Source organism: Sorex fumeus, unplaced genomic scaffold (assembly GCF_029834395.1).
Source record: "Sorex fumeus unplaced genomic scaffold, SorFum_2.1 ptg000028l, whole genome shotgun sequence".
Taxonomy (NCBI): Eukaryota; Metazoa; Chordata; class Mammalia; order Eulipotyphla; family Soricidae; genus Sorex; species Sorex fumeus.
Window position 1 is genome coordinate 16,786,725 of NW_026606085.1, and position 18,435 is coordinate 16,805,159.

Here is an 18,435-nt window from a genome sequence, read left to right on the forward strand (position 1 = left end):
ATGAACAGCGGGGACATTCAGGACCTCAGTTCCGATGTGACTCTTAAGGCTGTTCACGGCCTCCTTGAGCCATTGCACCAGATGTCGGCACAGCATTATTTCTAGACCCCGAAGGCGGGTCCTTCCCTGCGCAGTGGCGGGAGAGATTCAGGATTTGTTCATGACATATTTCTCTAAGTGACTAAAGGAAAAGCAGAACCTTTAGCCATCATCCTCATCAGTGGAGTAACATACACAGCCACTTCCTTTCACTTCCTCCTCTTTTCAGGGATCATCAAATTCCAATTTCAAGTCGGAGCACAGAGCTATTTTTATCCGCCGTATGGCTGAGGCATCTGGGCTTGGAAGCTGACTGGGGGTGAGGCTGTGAGGCTGTACCCTGCTTCGTCTTACAGTGCTGACCCCTGGAAGGGTGTGTAGGGGCGGGAGGGCTGGAGTTTTGCTCTGCTCACGCAGCCTGTGTAGGGAGCCGGGCCATTCCAGGCACTGCCTGCGGTCAGCACGGCAAATCCCACCATGAAATTAGACATTGATCGCTGGATGTTTGGGTTTGATTGTCATTTATTTCCCCCCCCACCCCCTTAAATAGACTCCCTCGAAATCCAAGAGGCAGGTGCCATGAGAAGCCCTGGGAGGCGGTACTCTCAAATTTCCCCGAGTTTAAATTATGATAGAAAAAGCAAACCAGTAAAAATGTAAGCAGTGCGGCCGTGATGGGTCATCACTTAAACCTGTACCTGAAGTCACCGTCCTCTCTGACACTCCCTGGCGAGCCAGGGAAGGTTCTCTGTGGTGGAGGTGGATGGCCATGGATGATGACCCGGCCCTTGGAAGATGTCCATATTGCACAAGAATTGAGCTTCTGGCTGACCGGGATTCTATCTGAACACAAGCCCCTTTTCTCTGTCCCATCTCCACACAGAGGAACAGTCTGGACTCCATGCGGGCGGGGATGGAGAGGGTAGGGGTGGGGCAAAGACCAACAAACCATGGCAGTTTCCAAGTGCTGCAAGTCTTTTTGCGTTCTGCAAATTCTTTGCTCCTAGATTTGAATTCGTCTCCTCCTGAGTATCTAAAAGTGCCTTGGAAAGCAAAAGTGCTTTGTCTCCCCATTTCACAGATAAAAGCAAGGGGGTGGGGGTGGGGGCTATAGTCAAAAGCTATGGGCTGAGAAAAGGTGGTGGATCCAGGGTAAAGGGTTTGGGGCCACAGTCCCGGGGATGCGGGGTGACAGAGAGGGTGGGCCTTCAGGCGGAACCTCACATCTGTTCGCTGCAGGACCTGCTTCCCAGCTGCCTTTCCGGAACCCTCAGTTTCCCTCGGCCTAATTAGAACGTCGTGGCGTGTGAAAGGAAGCCCAGCCACGAGCTGGCCGGCTCAGTACCACCCTGGCTGGATTCTAGAGAGAAGCTTTTCTTTCAGAAGCTCCTTTCGGGCAGACTCTCTCGACAGAAGGAAGGTGTCACCTCCTCCGTGATGGGCGCGCACGCTGTGGAGGACGATGGATCTCCCCAGTCTCATCAGCCAGGCAAGAGCCCCTACAGAATGAATCTTACACCTGCCCCGAGTCCTCCTCTCCTGCACGCTCCTCCTCATAAGCACTTGAAAGCAAGGTAGGAATATGCTAAATGATCCCGAGCTGTCTGCTAAAAAGTGGTGCCAGTTTTTCCGCTGTTACTAAACAAACGCTCAGACTGTTCCTCTGCCAGCTTCGGGCAACCCGTCTCCTGGCGCGTGCACCGTTACTCCTGGAGCAGAGTCTCTCTCCAGTTGAAGCCCCCCGTCGGGCCGTGGGTAAGAGGAAGGATAGGTGGGTCTGTCAGCTGCCACAATCCACTTTCTGCGCGTTCTTCACAGGAGCAAAATCCCAGGTAGGGGATCTACGGATTTACACAGGAGAGAGAACTTGAATGCTTGAACTTGAACTGGAATGCTTAACCCAAATGCTTTCTAACGTGAATGTCGAGTGCTGTACCCTGCACACAAAACCCCATCAGGTGCGCTGAGAACCAGTCATATTCGGAACCGAATAGGGGCGTGGCTGACATCCCTAAGGAAGTGAAAGTGGCTCCAATAAGCCCGCTTAGAGGAAAGAGGATTTACATGGCCAAAGAATTGTCAGAAGGGTTCCCAAAGTGGTGAGTTCACTAATGCAATTAAGTCATTGTTTATAGATGGTTTCTGAATTGCGGGAGAAATGAGGACAAATAGCACCCAAGGCCAAGTTGCTAAGAGGTAGTTCTAACTGCAAGTTAGAAAATGCAGCCCAGCCGTTTCTGAAATTTTATCTGGGCCATGGGAAAGAGGATTCTGTTAAGGGGGGGAAAAAGGTTCACCTTACTTGCTTTTTTTTTTATTATTACTTTGTTCATGTTTATCACTTAAAGGGAAGTTGTACCTCCCTAATTTCTGTAGCGAAGATAGTTTCAGATTAACTGTAATCAGGATAGTTCCAAGTAACTGTAGTGTGTGTGTGTGTGTGTGTGTGTGTGTGTGTGTGTGTGTTTGTGGGGAGAGGTGGGGGTCGGGGGGATGGAATGTGTCCAGAATTGTGTCTATCAACAAAAAATCTGTGCCTTCCAGTGGTTTACCCATTGGGGTGGGAATTATTGGCAAGGGGAAGGACCATTCATAAGAAAGCTTTTGAGAAATTGAGAAAGAACTGCAACTGGCTTGTACCGGCTTCCCTGGGGGCAGACAGAGGAAGCTGAGAGCTGGGCCTGGAGGGAAGTGTGTGGGAGGGAGCTGTGGGAGGGAGGGCTCCCGCAGGCTGCGCCCCCCTACAGGAAGGGAGGAAGACCCCTCCAGATGTGTCCATCAGCCTCCTGGGGGTTCAGCCTGACTCACGGCTCTGCCTCCCTGCCTCGGTGTAACCCCTCCTTCCTTCCGCCATGACTGAACATCTGCCTGAGCATTTGTCAGAGGCAGAGATTCAGCCCATTCTTTATCTGACCCTGGTCCTGCAGGAAGACCGGGACAATTTGCTGACTCTTGTCACTCTCCGTTTGCTTACAGTGACTCTCTCCATGGGCTGGAGCGATAGTACAGCGGTAGGGCATTTGCCTTGCACGCAGCCAACATGGCCGACCCGAGTTCGATTCCTCCGCCCCTCTCGGGGAGCTTGGCAAGCTACCGAGAGTATCTTGCCCACACGGCAGAGCCTGGCAAGCTACCCGGGATGTATTTAATATGCCAAACACAGTAACAACAAAGTCTCCAATGGAGACGTTACTGGGCCCGCTCGAGCAAACTGATGAACAATGGGAGGACAGTGACTCTCTCCATGTTAGCTCTTAAAAAGCAAGACTAGCTCCCACCTTCTTTCCTCACCCAGGCTGAATCAAGGGCCCTTCAAACCAGACCGCTCACCAGGTCTGAGCAGAGCCAGTTGATAAACGCATCTTCCCAGCTCCGAGGAAACACTCCTTCAAACGGGACCCAGCCCCCAGGCAGTCACCCAACATCCCCAAACCACCAGCACCCCCATCCCTTCCCCCACCCCCTCCCAGGCCCCTAAAATGCGGGTCCCAGTTACCTTTCGGACCATCTGAACAAAGTCCTTGGAGTTCTGAGGCGAGAGGCCCTGGAGTTGGCAGGTACAGGCTTCCAGAGAAGAGGCGTGAGCCACAATCAGGATGTTGCTTCCTGGAAGGGACCGAGAGAGCGATGATGGGCAGACCCTTCTCTAAAGGTCACACGTACGCTGAAAGCACGAAAAGCCCGGCTTTGTGGGAGAGCGAGTGTTTGCAGGGAGGCAATTCAGCCAAGTAATAAATGCTTTGTTTTGAAAACAACTCCCCAACCCTCTAATCCTAAAATCATGAGTTTTGCAGCAGGTAACAGATACAGACCTATACTGTATACAGCAGTCCCGTTTGATCTGAGTTTAGTTTACTCCGCTAAGTTGTGGCCAACAGTACTTTAAAAAATGTACAAGAGGGACCAGAGCGATAGAACACTTCCCTTGCACGCAGCATCTAGACCCAGCTTTGATTTCTGCATTCCTTATGGTCCCCTGAACAACGCCAGGAGAGATCCCTGAGAATAGAGCCAGGAGTAAGCTCTGAGTATCACCGGGGATGGCTCCAAACTACAAAACAAAACAATGTACAACGAGATAGTCTGAGAAAGGCCATGTTCATTTTTTATTGTTGTGTATTGTGACTCCAATTATATTCTCTTGTGATTAGATGTTACTGTCAGTCCCCTACTGAACCTGGTTTATAAACAACTGTTAGAGGTCTGCAGGTATACGCTATATTGGTTGCAGTACCATCTGTGGCTTCACGCATTCATCGGTGGAACATCTTCCCTGTGGAAAGGGGACTAGTCTATATATACAAGCTGTACAATATGGATGTATGGAAATAAATATTCATTCTGTGTCGACATATGTGTATACCATACACACACAGGGGAGGTCCCAAGCACACTTCAACCAACCTTTTGCAAAGAAAGGTAAGTTCCTGTTTTAATATGACCTTGGGTACCAGCCTCACGGCCAACTCACACTTCAGCAGGTTTACCCAGTGTGAGCTTTCTGTAAGCACCACCACTATCAAGAAGCAAAACTGTCTATCGACTCAGCCAAATATAGTTTTCAGTGTTTCCAAGAGGAACTGTGAGAACTGGGGACTTCCTGGCTGCTAGCCCTTCCGGAAGTATGGGAGTTGTGATGAAGCAGATGGCTTATGAGTGACAGGTGAAAGATGGAACTCATCCTTAAAGCTGCTGACCAATGCTAGCCACTGTAGACACTGGTTACTTAATTTCAGTCTTTGCTTTGTGAAGCTACTTAGAATTGCTTTTGAAATGACCAAAGGGGGATTGGCCTGTGGATACTCTTGTAATCTGCCCTTTTCACCAAACATCTTAGTCATTCCTACACACCAACAAGTATTTGAGTTCAATTTTTGTTACACTTAGAGCAAACAGACCTGAAAGGAGGTTAGTGCTCGCAATAATAGCATATGTTGGTGTACTTGTTCCTGAGGCAAATTATAGGCAAAACACTGTTATGCTAAAGAACTTCAGGAACTTTTGCTAGGGAACCTCCTTTACAGAGCTGAAGATGAAGAGTTGCAATGCAGAATCTGAAATGACAGAGTGTGTCAACTAAGTCTGGTGTATATCCATGGAATCTGCAGCATTTTAGGTACTCAGAGAATATTACTTTTAACTTAATAGAAAAGTTTCTAAAAGAGAGCCTAGGAATACTTTTTTGTTTGGTTGGTTTGGAGTCATACCCACTGGTGCTCAAGGGTCACTTTTGGATCTGCACTCAAAAATCATTCATGTCAGATTTTGTGGGGGCCATATGGGATGCTGGGGATCAAACCAGGTCGGTCACATACAAGGCAAACTATCTACCCGCAATACTATCGCTCTGGCCCCTGGAAATATACCTTTCTGTTAAGTCTGCCAAGGCCAATGGGACATCTTCGATAGCCAATTACCATCTTGTAGAAATAATCACATCTTGAAATATGAAATCCCTAGCAAGACACCTACCTTTACTCTTACATTCACTTATTATTTCCTTCGTTACTTGGAAACTTCTATTGATGTAAGTGTCATAGGATTCTGAAACCACTAATTTACTGACTGGGATGTGAGGTCTGGAATAGAAAAATGAAGAAAAAAAATGAAAACCATTTTGATTCCCAAACAAAGCCATTGATATTACTCAAACTGAATTTTTAGACATGTCTTAATATTATTATATTTCTATTTATTCATATTCCCAGCAAGGACAGGACCAAGTACTTCCATGGAGAAGCAGAGTTGAAATGTATAGAAATGAAAACTTGTGTCTGCATGGTGTCAAAGTGACCAGGTGAAAAATAAAACACTTGGAGCATCTTTCACCTGCAGAAGAACTTATTCGTAGTCTTACTGATCATCAGTTCTGGATCATGGCCATTGGAAAGCAAAACAGAGATGGAAACCACTGACCTACTTGGATGATCAGTGATTTCCTAGGTCTTACACAGAGTAAGGAAGCAGTAATGGTAGGTTTTTTCAACATGTTTTGTTATATTGGGATATCAACGATATAAAACATTGTTCATCTTTAAGGTGTCCAACTCACTGATTTGATTTACATACTGTAAAACATTACCACCATAATGCTAGTGAGTGCCTCCTTTAAGCCACAGAGGTTCCATTTTTGGTACAAACATTCAAGAGTGAGTAGGAAAGATAGAAGAATGAACTATACCCACCCTGCTGGGTTCCCAGAACTGAGTGATTTTCTAACTGGAGATTCACTAACCCTCTGACCAATAGTTATATTTCCCCATCCCTGGCCCCGGGGAACCACCTTCAACCATTTCTAGGATTCAGATGCCTTAAAGTCCACACAGAGGTGAGATCACGTGTATCCAACTCTTGGGACCCATTTCCATTTCTTTTGCCATCTACACCAGGAAGCAAAATTGCTGAACTAGATGAAGTTCTAGTTTTGTTTGTTTGTTTCCTTCCCATATTCATACAACACTTCACGGTCACGGTCACGGTTCTCCCGTTGTTCATCAATTTGCTCAAGCAGGTCCAGTAACGTCTCCATTGGAGACTTTGTTGTTAACTGTGTTTGGCATATCGAATACATCCCGGGTAGCTTGCCAGGCTCTGCCGTGCGGGCGAGATACTCTCGGTGGCTTGCTGGGGTCTCTGGGAGGGGCAGAGGAATCGAACTTGGGTCGGCCATGTTGGCTGCGTGCAAGGCAAACGCCCTACCGCTGTGCTTTTGCTCCAGCCCATACAACACTTACAGCTTTATTTTTCATAGATTTGTTATTAGTTTACCACCGTGTGGAGGTTTAGGGACTGAGACCTCACCAGCATCTATCTGATCTTTCTGATTAGAGTAGGTCTTAGGTGAGAATCTCATGGTGATTTTGAGGAGAAATTTCTCTGCAAGGGACATCCAGTACCTTTGCGTGGCGCTGTCTCCTGGAAAATTACCGACTTGGCCCATGTCTTATAGAGGCCTGGTGGGAAACCCGAAGGGCCACATTTGGGGGATGCTGAGGTCAGATTCAGGGTGACGGCTCCCCTGCGAGGCCTTAGCACCAGGATCAGAACCCCCCCCCCCCCACTTCCTCTGCTCATTTTCACCACCAAATAGTTGTAGTTTGGGGATATTAACCCCTTATAAGATATGATTTTGCAAATCCTTTTATCTATTCCTTAGTTTGAGAGAGGCAATCTTCATCTAGCAGTTGTTTCTTCTGATAGGCAGAGGATTTTTAGATGGGTCTCCAGGCTCAGTGTGCTGTGTACCAGTGGGGCGTGAGAACTTTTGGGCAGCAGCACAGGAGTCTGGTCTGTCCCTCAGCCTGTGTGTGGGTGTCTTCCTGCTCTCATCTTGTGGGATGTATGAACTGGACTAGAACCTTCTCTTTGCAGACAGGCAAGTGATGGAGTAGGTGTAGGAGTAGGTGTAGGATCATCCTGTGTGAGCCTAGGAACCCCCTTTCCCACTGTTCTGCCCCCCACCACCCCAGCCCTCCCAGGTGCTTCCTAGAAGTAACAGCCTGGACATGGACCATGCTGACACCTGTCTGGCCAACCACTTGCCGGCACACAGCCGCTGCTGACTGCCCTTCCCCCAGGAAATCTCTCGGGGCACTGCCATCTCCCGTTAGATCTGCTTGAGAGAAGACTACTGGCAAGGACTGAGGGCAAGCTGCCTCCCCATCTTCTCCTATGGGTCCCCGTGGGGAGAAATATACTCGTTAGGGCTGGAGCGATAGCACCACGGGTAGGGCGTTTGCCTTGCACGCAACTGACCCGAGTTCGATTCCTCCGCCACTCTCAGAGAGCCCGGCAAGCTACTGAGAATATCTCGCCCGCAGAGCAAAGCCTGGCAAGCTACCCGTGATGTATTCAACATGTCAAACACAGTAACAACAAGTCTCACGATGGAGACGTTACTGGGCCCGCTCGAGTAAATCGATGAACAATGGGAGGACAGTGCTACAGTGTCCTATTGAATAATTTTTGCTTTTTATGGTGTGTTGTTGCTTTTTTTTTTTTTTTTGGTGGGGGAGGAGGGCACACCCAGCAGTACTCAGGGCTTAGTCATGGCTCTGTGCTCAGGGCTCAGTCCTGGCAGTGGTCACAGTATAAGATTCACTCTGAGGATTTATGCCAAGATTGTTTCGTTCTTAGCATGTGGGAACAATATCCATGCCTAAACATGTCAGCTCTGAATGGGTTTATTTGCTTTGGGGGCCGCATCCGGCGGTGCTCAGGGCTTACTCCTGGCTCTGCACTCAGGAATTACTCCGGGGGGAGCTTGGGGTCTATACAGGATGCCAAGGATCGAATCTGGGTCAATTGTATGCAAGGCACACGCCCTACCTTTTGTTCCTACTATTGTTTCAGCCCCTGTGTGTTGTTGCTTTTTATTTTTTCTTTCATTTTTACAGTTTTTGGGTCACAATCTATGTCCACTTCCTGCCAAGAGCTGTTGTTCCTGATCAGTGGGGTCGTCCTAGAGGCCACACCCATTTCTTATAGCAGATGACCCCACAAAGCTCTGCACCTTGCGTTTCCCAGGTATTCTATTAAATGCTTGCTTCTCTGAGAACGTCCCTCTCTTTTCTTCACTGACCTTAAGGAAATCCACAGCCCCCTAAGGAGTGAAAGCCAAACACCTACCCTTTACTGCTGCATAAATTTTCTTAACACCTTTTTTCTTTTTGGTTTTGGGGCTACACTTGGCAATGTTCAGAGGTTACTCCTGGCTCTGCACCCAGGAATTACTCCTGGTGGGGCTCAGGGGACCAGATAGGATGCCAGGGACCGAACTTGGGTGGGCCACATGCCAGGCAAACACCCTACCCACTGTCCTCTCACTCTGGCGCTATACCAACATCTCTGAGACAGGACAAAACTGTTTCCAAAGGTTTCCTTGCAGCCTCACTCGTTTTTCCCTCCTGTCCCTTTCACGGGAGACCAAAGTGTGGACTGGGGACTGGAAGGCACTGGCCTTGCACGCAGCTGACCCAGGTTTGATTTCCAGCACCCCACAGGGTCCCTTGAGCCCTGCCAGGATTGAACCCTGAGTGCAGAGCCTGCAGTGGGTGTCAGCCTTCCTTCCCCAAAGGAAGCCCTGGACAGCAGCATTTCCAAGGGCTTGGCCCCGCCCACATGGGGCGGAGCCTGATCTGAAGCCCCGTCCTACAGGAATGTGTCTTCTCGTCCTTGCTCTGAACAGCGTGGGGCGGGGGGGGGGGGGGGGGGGGGGGGGGGGGGGGGCACTTCTTCGCAAGGCCCGGGGCTGTCCCAGGACATCAGTCACTGATCCTGTGACCCCCTGCACTGGCTCCAGGCCTGCCTCCATGCTGTGGAAGGTGACAAGGGCGGGCTTGGCTGCTGAGAATCCTAGCCTGTCAGTGCTCCTTCTCTCCCTGGGCACTTCCCCTCGCTTCCAGATGCCTGTTCTTTGGGCATCACTTGGGTTGGAGGGTCTGTAACTCCATTGGTCGTAGCTGGCATCGGCTCTACCGTTGTGCTGATGTCAGGGATTAAGGGTTTACTCTTGTTTTCCTTCTCACACACAAAGTGGTTGAATTGTAATTTTTATCTTCTGCTGAGGAAATCTGGACTGTGTCCTAAACCCCCACGTCCCCAGCATCTCTTTTCCGGTTTGCACTGCTGCTGGCCTGCGGATGGCAAGGCTCTGAGAGCCCCTTACAGTGACCTCTGTCATTCAACTTGAGAAGAACTGCAGGCCCTGCTCAGGAGGAAACTGGAGACCTCGTGGCCCGGGCTGGGCTGGGCAGTTTCCCCACTGACAACAGAGACTTGGTCTCTTTTCCAGGCCAGAGATATAATGGCTGTTGTCATGGAGACAGTCTATGGGTGGCGTTTCTTCCCAAAGAACAGAACAGGGGCCCTGGCATGGATGGGACAATAGTGTGTGGGGGGTGGGGGGGGTGCAGAGAGGTAGTTCAGGGGTTAAGGTATATGCCTTGCATGAAAGTGACTCCAGTTTGCTCCAGGCACTGAAGTTGCCCCTTGCATCAATGGATGGTCCCAGTACCCACTCCCCATTCCCACCCCCCAGCATGCTGAGAATCACATGGGGTGGAGTTTCAGAACAGGTCCTGCCCCCAAGAGGGCGGGGCTGAGCCTTTGAGAAATGCTGCTCTCCAGGGCTTCCTTTGGGGGCCACGCTCTCTGCAGGCTCTGCGTTCAGGGTTCAATTCTGGCAGGGCTCAAGGGGCCCTGTGGGGTACTAGAAATCAAACCTGGGTCAGCCGCATGCAAGGCCAGTGCCCTCCAGTCCCCAATCCACACTTCGATCTCCCAAGAAAGGGAGAGGAGGGAAAAACAAGTGAGGCTCCAAGGAAACCTTTGGAAAGCTTCAGAGGAGGAAACCTCTGAGCACCCCTTGGAAAGCCCCTTTCTCCCCCTCCATAAAGGTACAGTGTCAACAGAGGAACTGATTGGTTTCACTTTATTTCTGAGGAATGCTTCTTCTCTGGAGTGACAAGACATTAATTTAATACACATGAATTTACGGGGTTAACCAACAATCTTGGTTGGAGAGTAGGAAAATGAGTCGGGGACAAAGATCTTCCCTCCCATGTTAGCCATTCACAATGACCTTCCCCCGCACCTCAAGTTTGGGCAGGTCACAGCAGTGAACGGTGAATAGTTATCACCAGGAAGTGATGCTTTCATTCATCACTGGTCCCAAACTCTGCCCTGAAAAGACTGGAACATGGGGGCCAGACTGATAGTATAACAGGTAGGGTGTTTGCCTTGCATGCGGCTGACCTGGGTTCAATCCCCAGCCTGCCATATGGTCCCCTGAGCACCCCCAGGAGAGACTCCTGAGTACAACCTGGAGTAAGCCCTAAGCATCGTCGGATGTGACCCAAAAAGCAAAACAATAAAAAAGACTGGAACATCATTCCTCACCGCCGTGCCCTCTTCAAATGCATTTTACAGATACCGGGGTGTATGGTTTTATTTGGGGGGGGTATGGAAGGGGCACATAGTGCCACAGCTCAGTATTGGCCCCTACACAAGCACCTCTGAGCTATCTCCCTGGCTGTGGTGGATTTGGGGTGATTAAGGATCGCTGGTTAGTTCTCTACTGTTGGCATATAGATGGTCTGCAGATTGCTCACTGTCGGTGCATAGAAGATGGTCGCCTCTATCCCCCTTGGAGGCAGGCCTATTGAATGCTGCTTTCTGAAGACCTGGCCAGTCCCCAGGTGAAGGACAGGGCTCTGGTGAGGGAAGGTGCCAGACCTTCCCCTCATCTCCTGAGGAACCTCTGAGCACAGGCGAGTGCAAAGTGGTTTCACTGACCCAGGCAATAGAGAACGTGATACTGGGATCCGTGGTGGTGGGAAATGGACACTGGTGGAGGGATCGGTATTTGATCGTTGTATAATTGAAACCCAAGCACAAAAAATTTTTAAGTCTACAACTGTACCTCATGGTGTCTCACTAATAAAAAATAAAAAAAAAAAAAAAAGAGAACGTGAGAAACGGGGTGGTGGGGCAAGGGGTTTCCGTGAACACTGCAGCTCTCTGCCCACCTGACAGCATGTACCCCTGGGCCCTGTGGCTTACCTGTAGGTTGTGTCCACACTTAGGTTGGCCGCTGCTAACTCTGACGGAGGTATCCACGCCGGCAACGTGTTCCCTGCCACCCATTTTGTCCACTCAAACAAGCCGGGCTCTACTCTGATCTTCAAGTGATTTTCTTGTTGTAAACCTTAGAGGTGGAAGAGATGGAGGATGAGGAAAGGCCCCGTGGTTACCAAAATCCCCGGCTCTTGTCTTAGTCTCTCTGCCAGACGGTAGAAATGGCTCAAAGACAACAGAAGCAGGTGGGTTTGGACAAGAGTTTGTCAGTTTTGTGGGCTGAGCATAAGAGGTCACTGCTGGTGCCAGGCCGCTAGGATCTATGTGGGCTTAAACTGGTAACTGATATAAGGGGCAAAGCCACAAGCCATCACATATGTCATTTCTATAGTCCGTGACACCTAGAATTCCTCTTTCTAAACTCCTAAACCAACCAAGGCCATTTAACAAAGGAACGTCGGAAATTCTCTTAACCTACATAACACTGTCCTCCACCTCCACATTTATTTTGTCTGGGGGCCACACCTGGCCGTACTCGGGGATCATTCCTGCTGGGGCTTGGGGGAGCCAGAGACGTGCAAGGCAAGCGCTCTACCCGCTGTACTACCCCTCCACCGCCCTTCATAGTATTGGAACAGCAAGTAAATGATTCATTTTCCCTTTCAGGAAATGCTGAATATTTACAAGCACCGATGCCCTAGGCCTGACGCTGGATCACTGCGTCAGCCCCTTAGAGGAGAGAATCTCCCGTCAGCCCAAGGTAATCCCGGGTGAAGGTACTGTCAAATGCGTGTCCATGCATCCACGCAATGTGACTCAAGGTTAACAAAGGGGTGTGACTCAGCTCTCTCTGTGGTCCAGCAAACAGTCCACACCTGCTTCTAGTTCCCAAGGAAGTGAGAATGCAGATCCCCATAGCTCAAGCCCCCACAGGGTTTCAGGGGGAAGGCTGAGAGTCTTAAGAAGCCGGCCGCTGCCAGGAATCCCGAGAAAGTAGGCCAGCTCACGATCGGACACCCAGGTGCCGAGCAGGAGGAAATGACTTTCCTCTCTGTGATGCTCTGAATAGCCACATCCCAGGGAAATGCTGAGTCGTGCTCATGGTCTCCCTCCCAGTGCTGGGGGGATCACGTGGGACCCCCTGGTGACATCATTGTCCCAAAGAACCTTTGTGAAATAAACATCCCTTGTATGAGGGGCTCTGCATTGGCTGAGGGGGGGTTGTCTGAGGGGGACGCTGTGCCGGCCCGGGGTTCCTCTGACCTTTCAGGATGTTGTTGGCTGTTTGCACGCAGCGCAGGGATGGGGAGCAGTAGACGTGGTCGATGACGGTGTTGCTCTCCAGCAAGGCTTCACCTGCAAGACAGAGCCAGAACTCAGCCAGATGGCTCGGCTCCAGGCCGCGCGGCAAACCTCTTCCGTAGGACAGCGGTGAGGGCGCACACCTGACACACACCCGACCTGGGCTCAAGTCCCAGCACCTCACGATGCCCTAAGCATCTCTGGGGGCCACCATGGAGACTCCCAGAACTGGCAGTGTGGCCCGGGTCTCTCAGGCAATGCACGGTCCAAGCAATAACTGCATCCCGGGGCCTTCGAACCACTGGCTGGGTGGTCAAGCGCTACCTGGTGGGGTCCCTGAACCAAACCCATCCCCGCTTTCTGGTGGAAGCTTAAAGTATGTGACTCTTTCAACCACTGCCCAGGGGCGGTCCTGTCTTTCTCTTTCTCTTCCACTTTCGGGGTGCTTGGGGACCATATGTGTGCAAGGCAAACGCCACGACCTCTGTACTATTTTTCCAGCTCCTTCTTTCCATTTTCTTCTCTTTTTCTTTTTTTATTTTGCTTTTGGGTGATGCTCAGGAGGTTCCTCCTGGCTCTGCACTCAAGAATCACATCTCGCAGTGCTCTGGGTCCCTATAGGATGCCAGGGATCAAACCTGGGTCCGCCATGTGTAAGGCAAATGCCCTCCAAGCTGTCCTATCCCTCCTGCCCCAACCTTCCTGTCTTTCTGTCTCCTTCTCTGCTCTTTCCAAGATGTCCAAGTGTCGAGATTTCACTCTGATGAAAGTGGGGGGAGATCTGTGCCTGGGGGCCATCTTTTTTCTGTGGTAAATACAATCTCCGCTGCCACTGGCAGGCACCGGGGGCAACCTGGCGGGACGTGCCCGTGAGATCCGCTGCAGAAGCTCCAGTCCCATAGCAGGGGTGCCAGATTCTTGGGGGAAACCTGCCCTACTGCTCACCCTGGGCTCCTGCTCTGACTCGGCGGTTTCTTCCCGCCCTCCTGCTCTTCTCTGCCGCTGGCTCCTACCTCGGGGCAGCTCTTCTTGTCTGTGGTGCTCTGCAGAGCTCTCTTCCTGCATGTGTGGCACCATATGATCATCAGCCACGTGTATGTGAGTGTCCCTGGGGTAGGGTTTTGAGTTCTAAACACCCAGCTGGGTACCTGGTACGAAGGGACCGACCCCCATGTGATGAAGGATGGACCAGAACTGACCTACTCTCCGTCTATCATAGGCTTGAATCAGGTTCTGTAAAGAACAGATTCAGGGGCCAGAGTGATTATTACAGCAGGGAGAGTGCTTGCCTTGCACGTGGCCGACCTGGGTTCAATTCCTGGCATCCCACTGGGTCCCCCGAGCACTGCCAGGAGTAATTCCTGAGTGAAGAGCCAGGAGGAACCCCTAAGCATCACTGCGTGTAACCCAAAAAAGCCAAAAAAAAAAAAAAAAAGGATTCAGCCATATTCAGCTGCCCTGATCTGATCTCCTGCCTGCCTTACCAGGAGTCAGTCTGTGTGCCCCACCAACGCAGCCTGGCCCCATCATATAAGCTTGAGGACTACAGGTGACCCTTCGAATAAAGCCACCAGTCATAATCCCTCCTGCGTGGGGGAAGTGTGATAATCATGCTGCCTGGCCGCACTCTTGGAATACTGACATCTGGGAAAAGCTGGGCACGTGCTCCTGGCTACTCACCCACGAGCCTCGCTTGCATGCAGCCAAACACAGTGATGGGCGCATCCTTCTCGTAGTCCCGGAAGCCGCCACTCCGCTGAGGTAAGCTGAGGGGCATGTTCAGGTTGGTGCGGATGTAGCGGCCTGGGAAGGGGCAGAGAGGGACCACATGAGTGTCTGTTTCCTTGGGCTCTGGGGCAGATCTGCCACGGAAGCCCCCCGCCACCACATCCTCCCGGGGGAAAATCCACTCTCCCGTTCCGCCAACAGAAGGGGCAAGAATTTGTCTTCTGGAAAGTGTCTGGAAGACGTAACTTCCCAGAGGAAGTGAGCGGCTTTAAATGTTACACAGCTAGTTGATGAAGCAGTAGTTAAAATAAACTATTCTCCCAGGGAAGAAGGAACATTAGAAAGCCCCATTTATTGGACAGTTAAGTTTCCTTGTACATATTGTCTGTTCCACATTGTTCTCAGTACTTTCACTGGTGATCAGTCTAAAGAAAATCTGCATTTTCGAATGCAGTGAATAATCTGAAACAAACTCCACATTCCATTGCTTTTCATTTATACCCTCTCATACCCTATAAATATAGCGTGTGGTGTTCTATTATTTCCTGTTGTCTGCTTTGGATCTAATTTGGTCTTTTATTTATTTATTTATTTTTTGCTTCTTCACACTTACAATTGCTGACGTGTGATGACTTTGGGTTCTTCTGGAAAGTCAAACATTTCATGCTAGAAATTACCCTCTGTGTTGGTTTAAGCTTCAGTTCACAACTTTTGACCTGATTTTTTCCCCCTCTTCCTCATTGCAAAATCTTTTTAACATTTCTTCTGGGACTTCCCTGGCTTCTAAACAGTTATAAGTAACATCCAGATGCCCTAACCCAGGCCTCAACCTGCTAGGCAGGCTGGTGGGAATGAACCCAGGGCCTGACATGAGACATGATCTGTACCCCAGTTCCCCCTAGCCCTCCCTATTTTAAACATGCCATTCAAGAGGCAGTGGATGCCAATGACCCAGCCCGACTGCATGAAAAAAAAACAGTGGAGTGAGGACACTGTGCTTTGCCACACATCATGGACGAGGGAGTCATCTGCTGCCTTGACCTTAATTTATGCAACAGGGTCGGAGGCGGGTGGGGTGAATAATACTTGTCTTTTCCCTCCAACTCAAGATGAGCATGCAGACGTCTCCTGGAGACGAGGTGGCCTGTCAGCGCCCGGGGAGGCCCAGACGGCTGTAGCCGGCCCACACTCACTCACCTTTGGCGTCGAAGCACTGGGACAGCCAGTACTTCCCGAACACGACGTCCATCCTCTCCCCATGCCGGCACACAAACAGGTATCGCTTCTGGGGGCCCACTTGGCTGCTGACCCTCAGGGGCTGCAGAGAAAGGCAGGCTTTCAGTGGAGACGGGAAGCCACAGGGGCTTTGCCAGCTGAGAGGGGGTGATGAGGGGATTATCTGGGTGCGTGAAGCAGCGTGTGGCCCGTAACTACAACTCAGAGTTTGGAAAGCGAGTCCCTTACAGCCAGTCATCTGCGGGGCGAGAGTCACCCCTGCCTGGGGTGCAGGGAGCTTTGCGGGCACACACTTCTCCACCAGGTTCCTAACCTTTGCTGCTTAGAACACATGGGCAATGGCTCCCTTCCGTCTCACTGGTCCCTGAGGTGACTCAGGGAGGACGGGGCTCCCTGTGATGAACCGGGCAAGTCTCAACAAAGTTGCCTGGTTCTGTACCTGCTGGTGGAGCCTTACAGACAAAAGCCTATTTGATAATCAGCTCTTTCCAGCTTCCTTAGTGGGGTCCTACATTTTGCATCACTTCTGGGGGTGCTGATCTGCCACTGACCCTTGGGCAATGTGGGGCTGAGGGGTACCGATTGCCCTTCACTGTGACTTTGACACGCTCCGCTGATTCAGAGCCCGCGGGACTCCCCAGAGATGCCCATGTTCCTTCACCACCGGGATGACCATTGGGATTCATCTCTGCAGAGCCCGGGACCCCGGAGCACGGACTGTATGTACTGACAAAGATCCACAGGCAAGGGTGCTGTCCAGGTTCAATCCAAGTTATTCAGGGGCTGGAGAGAGCCCAGCGGGCAGGGCGCTTGCTTTGCATGAAGCCGACCTGGGTTCCATCCCGAGAACCCTGTATGGTGCCCTGAGCAGTGCTGGGTGTGGGCCAAAGACAAAAACCCCAGTGGTCTGAGGGTCAGCGCTGTCTCCTGGCTCTCGCCAGGACAATCTAGTTTCTCCAGATTTCTTCTTCTCAGGGACCCCTCTCATCCACCAGGTGTCTGTGTCTGCACCATCTAACAGCGGCTGCCGTGACGTCCCCATTCTGCATCCTCCTGATACATTACTCTTCTCATGCCCTCCCATCTCCACATCTTGGGGCCCCCAAGACTGGCCTGAACCCCCGACTTGAGAGAGAACCCGCCCTCCCCTCTACAGAGCACTGTAGCTGTAGCACTGTCCTCCCATTATTCATCGATTTGCTCGAGTGGGTACCAGTAAGGTCTCCATTGTGAAACTTGTTGTTACTGTTTTTGGCATATCGAATACGCCACAGGGAGCTTGCCAGGCTCTGCTGTGCAGGCGGGATACTCTCGGTAGCTTGCTGGGCTCTCCGAGAGGGACAGAGGAATTGAACCCGGGTTGGCCACATGCAAGGCAAACTCCCTACCCACTGTACTATTCCAGCCCTCTGCAGAGTATGGCCAAGAACCCCGAGGCTGCTCATGGCTGTTGGCCTGCCTCTGCTGACCCGGACCTGTGTGAGTCCAGTGCAGGTACAGGTTCTTGGGGGGTCAGTATGGGCAGGACCTTCTATTAGCAAAGTGGCCCAAGGCTGGCCTTACCTGTGTGGGTTGGCAGACGATCGTCAGGGGGGTGGTCTCCCCCAGAGCCTGGTCCTCATATGACCGTCTCTCCAATACCCCGTCCCCAAAGGAGAGGGCCCCGGAAGACGCCGTGTTCAGGATGGAGTAGGAGCTGCAGAGAGAGGGGAAGGAGGGAGGGTCAGCACCGAGACCGGAAGCGCTGGCTTGACCTTTAGTCCTCCTGCAGGTAATAAATCAGGCTCTGTGGACACACACCCCAAGGGCCCTGGAAACACGCACTTCTGAGGTGGCCACAGAGGAGGAAAGCAGAGCTCCTTGCTCTGTCTTCCAGAGGCTAAAGCAGCTCAGCCTCGCTCCCTGAAGCTGGTGCAGAAACAACACATGGATTCTGCTGCCCTCCGTCTTTCTGATTCGGCTCTGCAGTGGCGGAGGGGGGTGATGGCACCATCTGCCCTTCTGGGTCCTTCCCGATCCCCCAACTCTGCCTGTAGGTCCCCAGGATGCTGTGGGGCTGCCTTATCCCCACTCCAACCCCATCAGTCTGGGCCCTGACGTGCAGGACGACCAGGGATGAGACTGTCTCACTCCTCCTGGATGCTAGAGATGCCCCCCCCCACTCCTTCGGGGGTCCTGCATGGCGCAGCGGGCAAACCCAGCCAGAGATCACCCCCCTCCACTTTTCAGGCTTTATCTAATGCATGTGAGCACTGTGTGCTGCTCAGGCTGGGCCGGTCAGCGTTTCCTGGGCCAGGGTCACTTATGAGGATCCTGGGGGTGGGTTGGCCTGTGATCATGATGCAGCTGAAAGGCTGAGTTTGTGTCTGACCACCTGCTCCTTGGGCATCTAATTCTGGGGGGGTTTATAGTAATAATCTTTGGGGGAAACCTCTCAGGTTGGAGAGAGAGTGAGTACAGGGGTTATTATTATTACTTAAATTTAATTTTTTTTTAGATTGAGTCACAATGAGATGAACAGTTACAAAGTCGTTCATGACCAGGTTTGAGTTC

At 51.2% G+C, this 18,435-nt stretch overlaps 1 protein-coding gene across 1 annotated transcript in view; it reads right to left on the reverse strand.

The window, feature by feature from the left end:
- Positions 1-229: 229 nt before the first annotated feature.
- UBASH3B (ubiquitin associated and SH3 domain containing B) overlaps positions 230-18,435 on the reverse strand; it is a 96,777-nt gene continuing 78,571 nt past the window's right edge. Inside the window, exons 7-14 of the mRNA XM_056115103.1 lie at positions 17,446-17,578; positions 15,844-15,964; positions 14,599-14,721; positions 12,880-12,972; positions 11,602-11,746; positions 5,512-5,618; positions 3,536-3,645; positions 230-1,880 (exon numbers count right to left, since the gene is read on the reverse strand). Coding sequence (XP_055971078.1) covers positions 1,743-1,880; positions 3,536-3,645; positions 5,512-5,618; positions 11,602-11,746; positions 12,880-12,972; positions 14,599-14,721; positions 15,844-15,964; positions 17,446-17,578 — 970 coding nt within the window. The 3' untranslated portion in view covers positions 230-1,742. The remainder of the gene's footprint in view (positions 1,881-3,535; positions 3,646-5,511; positions 5,619-11,601; positions 11,747-12,879; positions 12,973-14,598; positions 14,722-15,843; positions 15,965-17,445; positions 17,579-18,435) is intronic.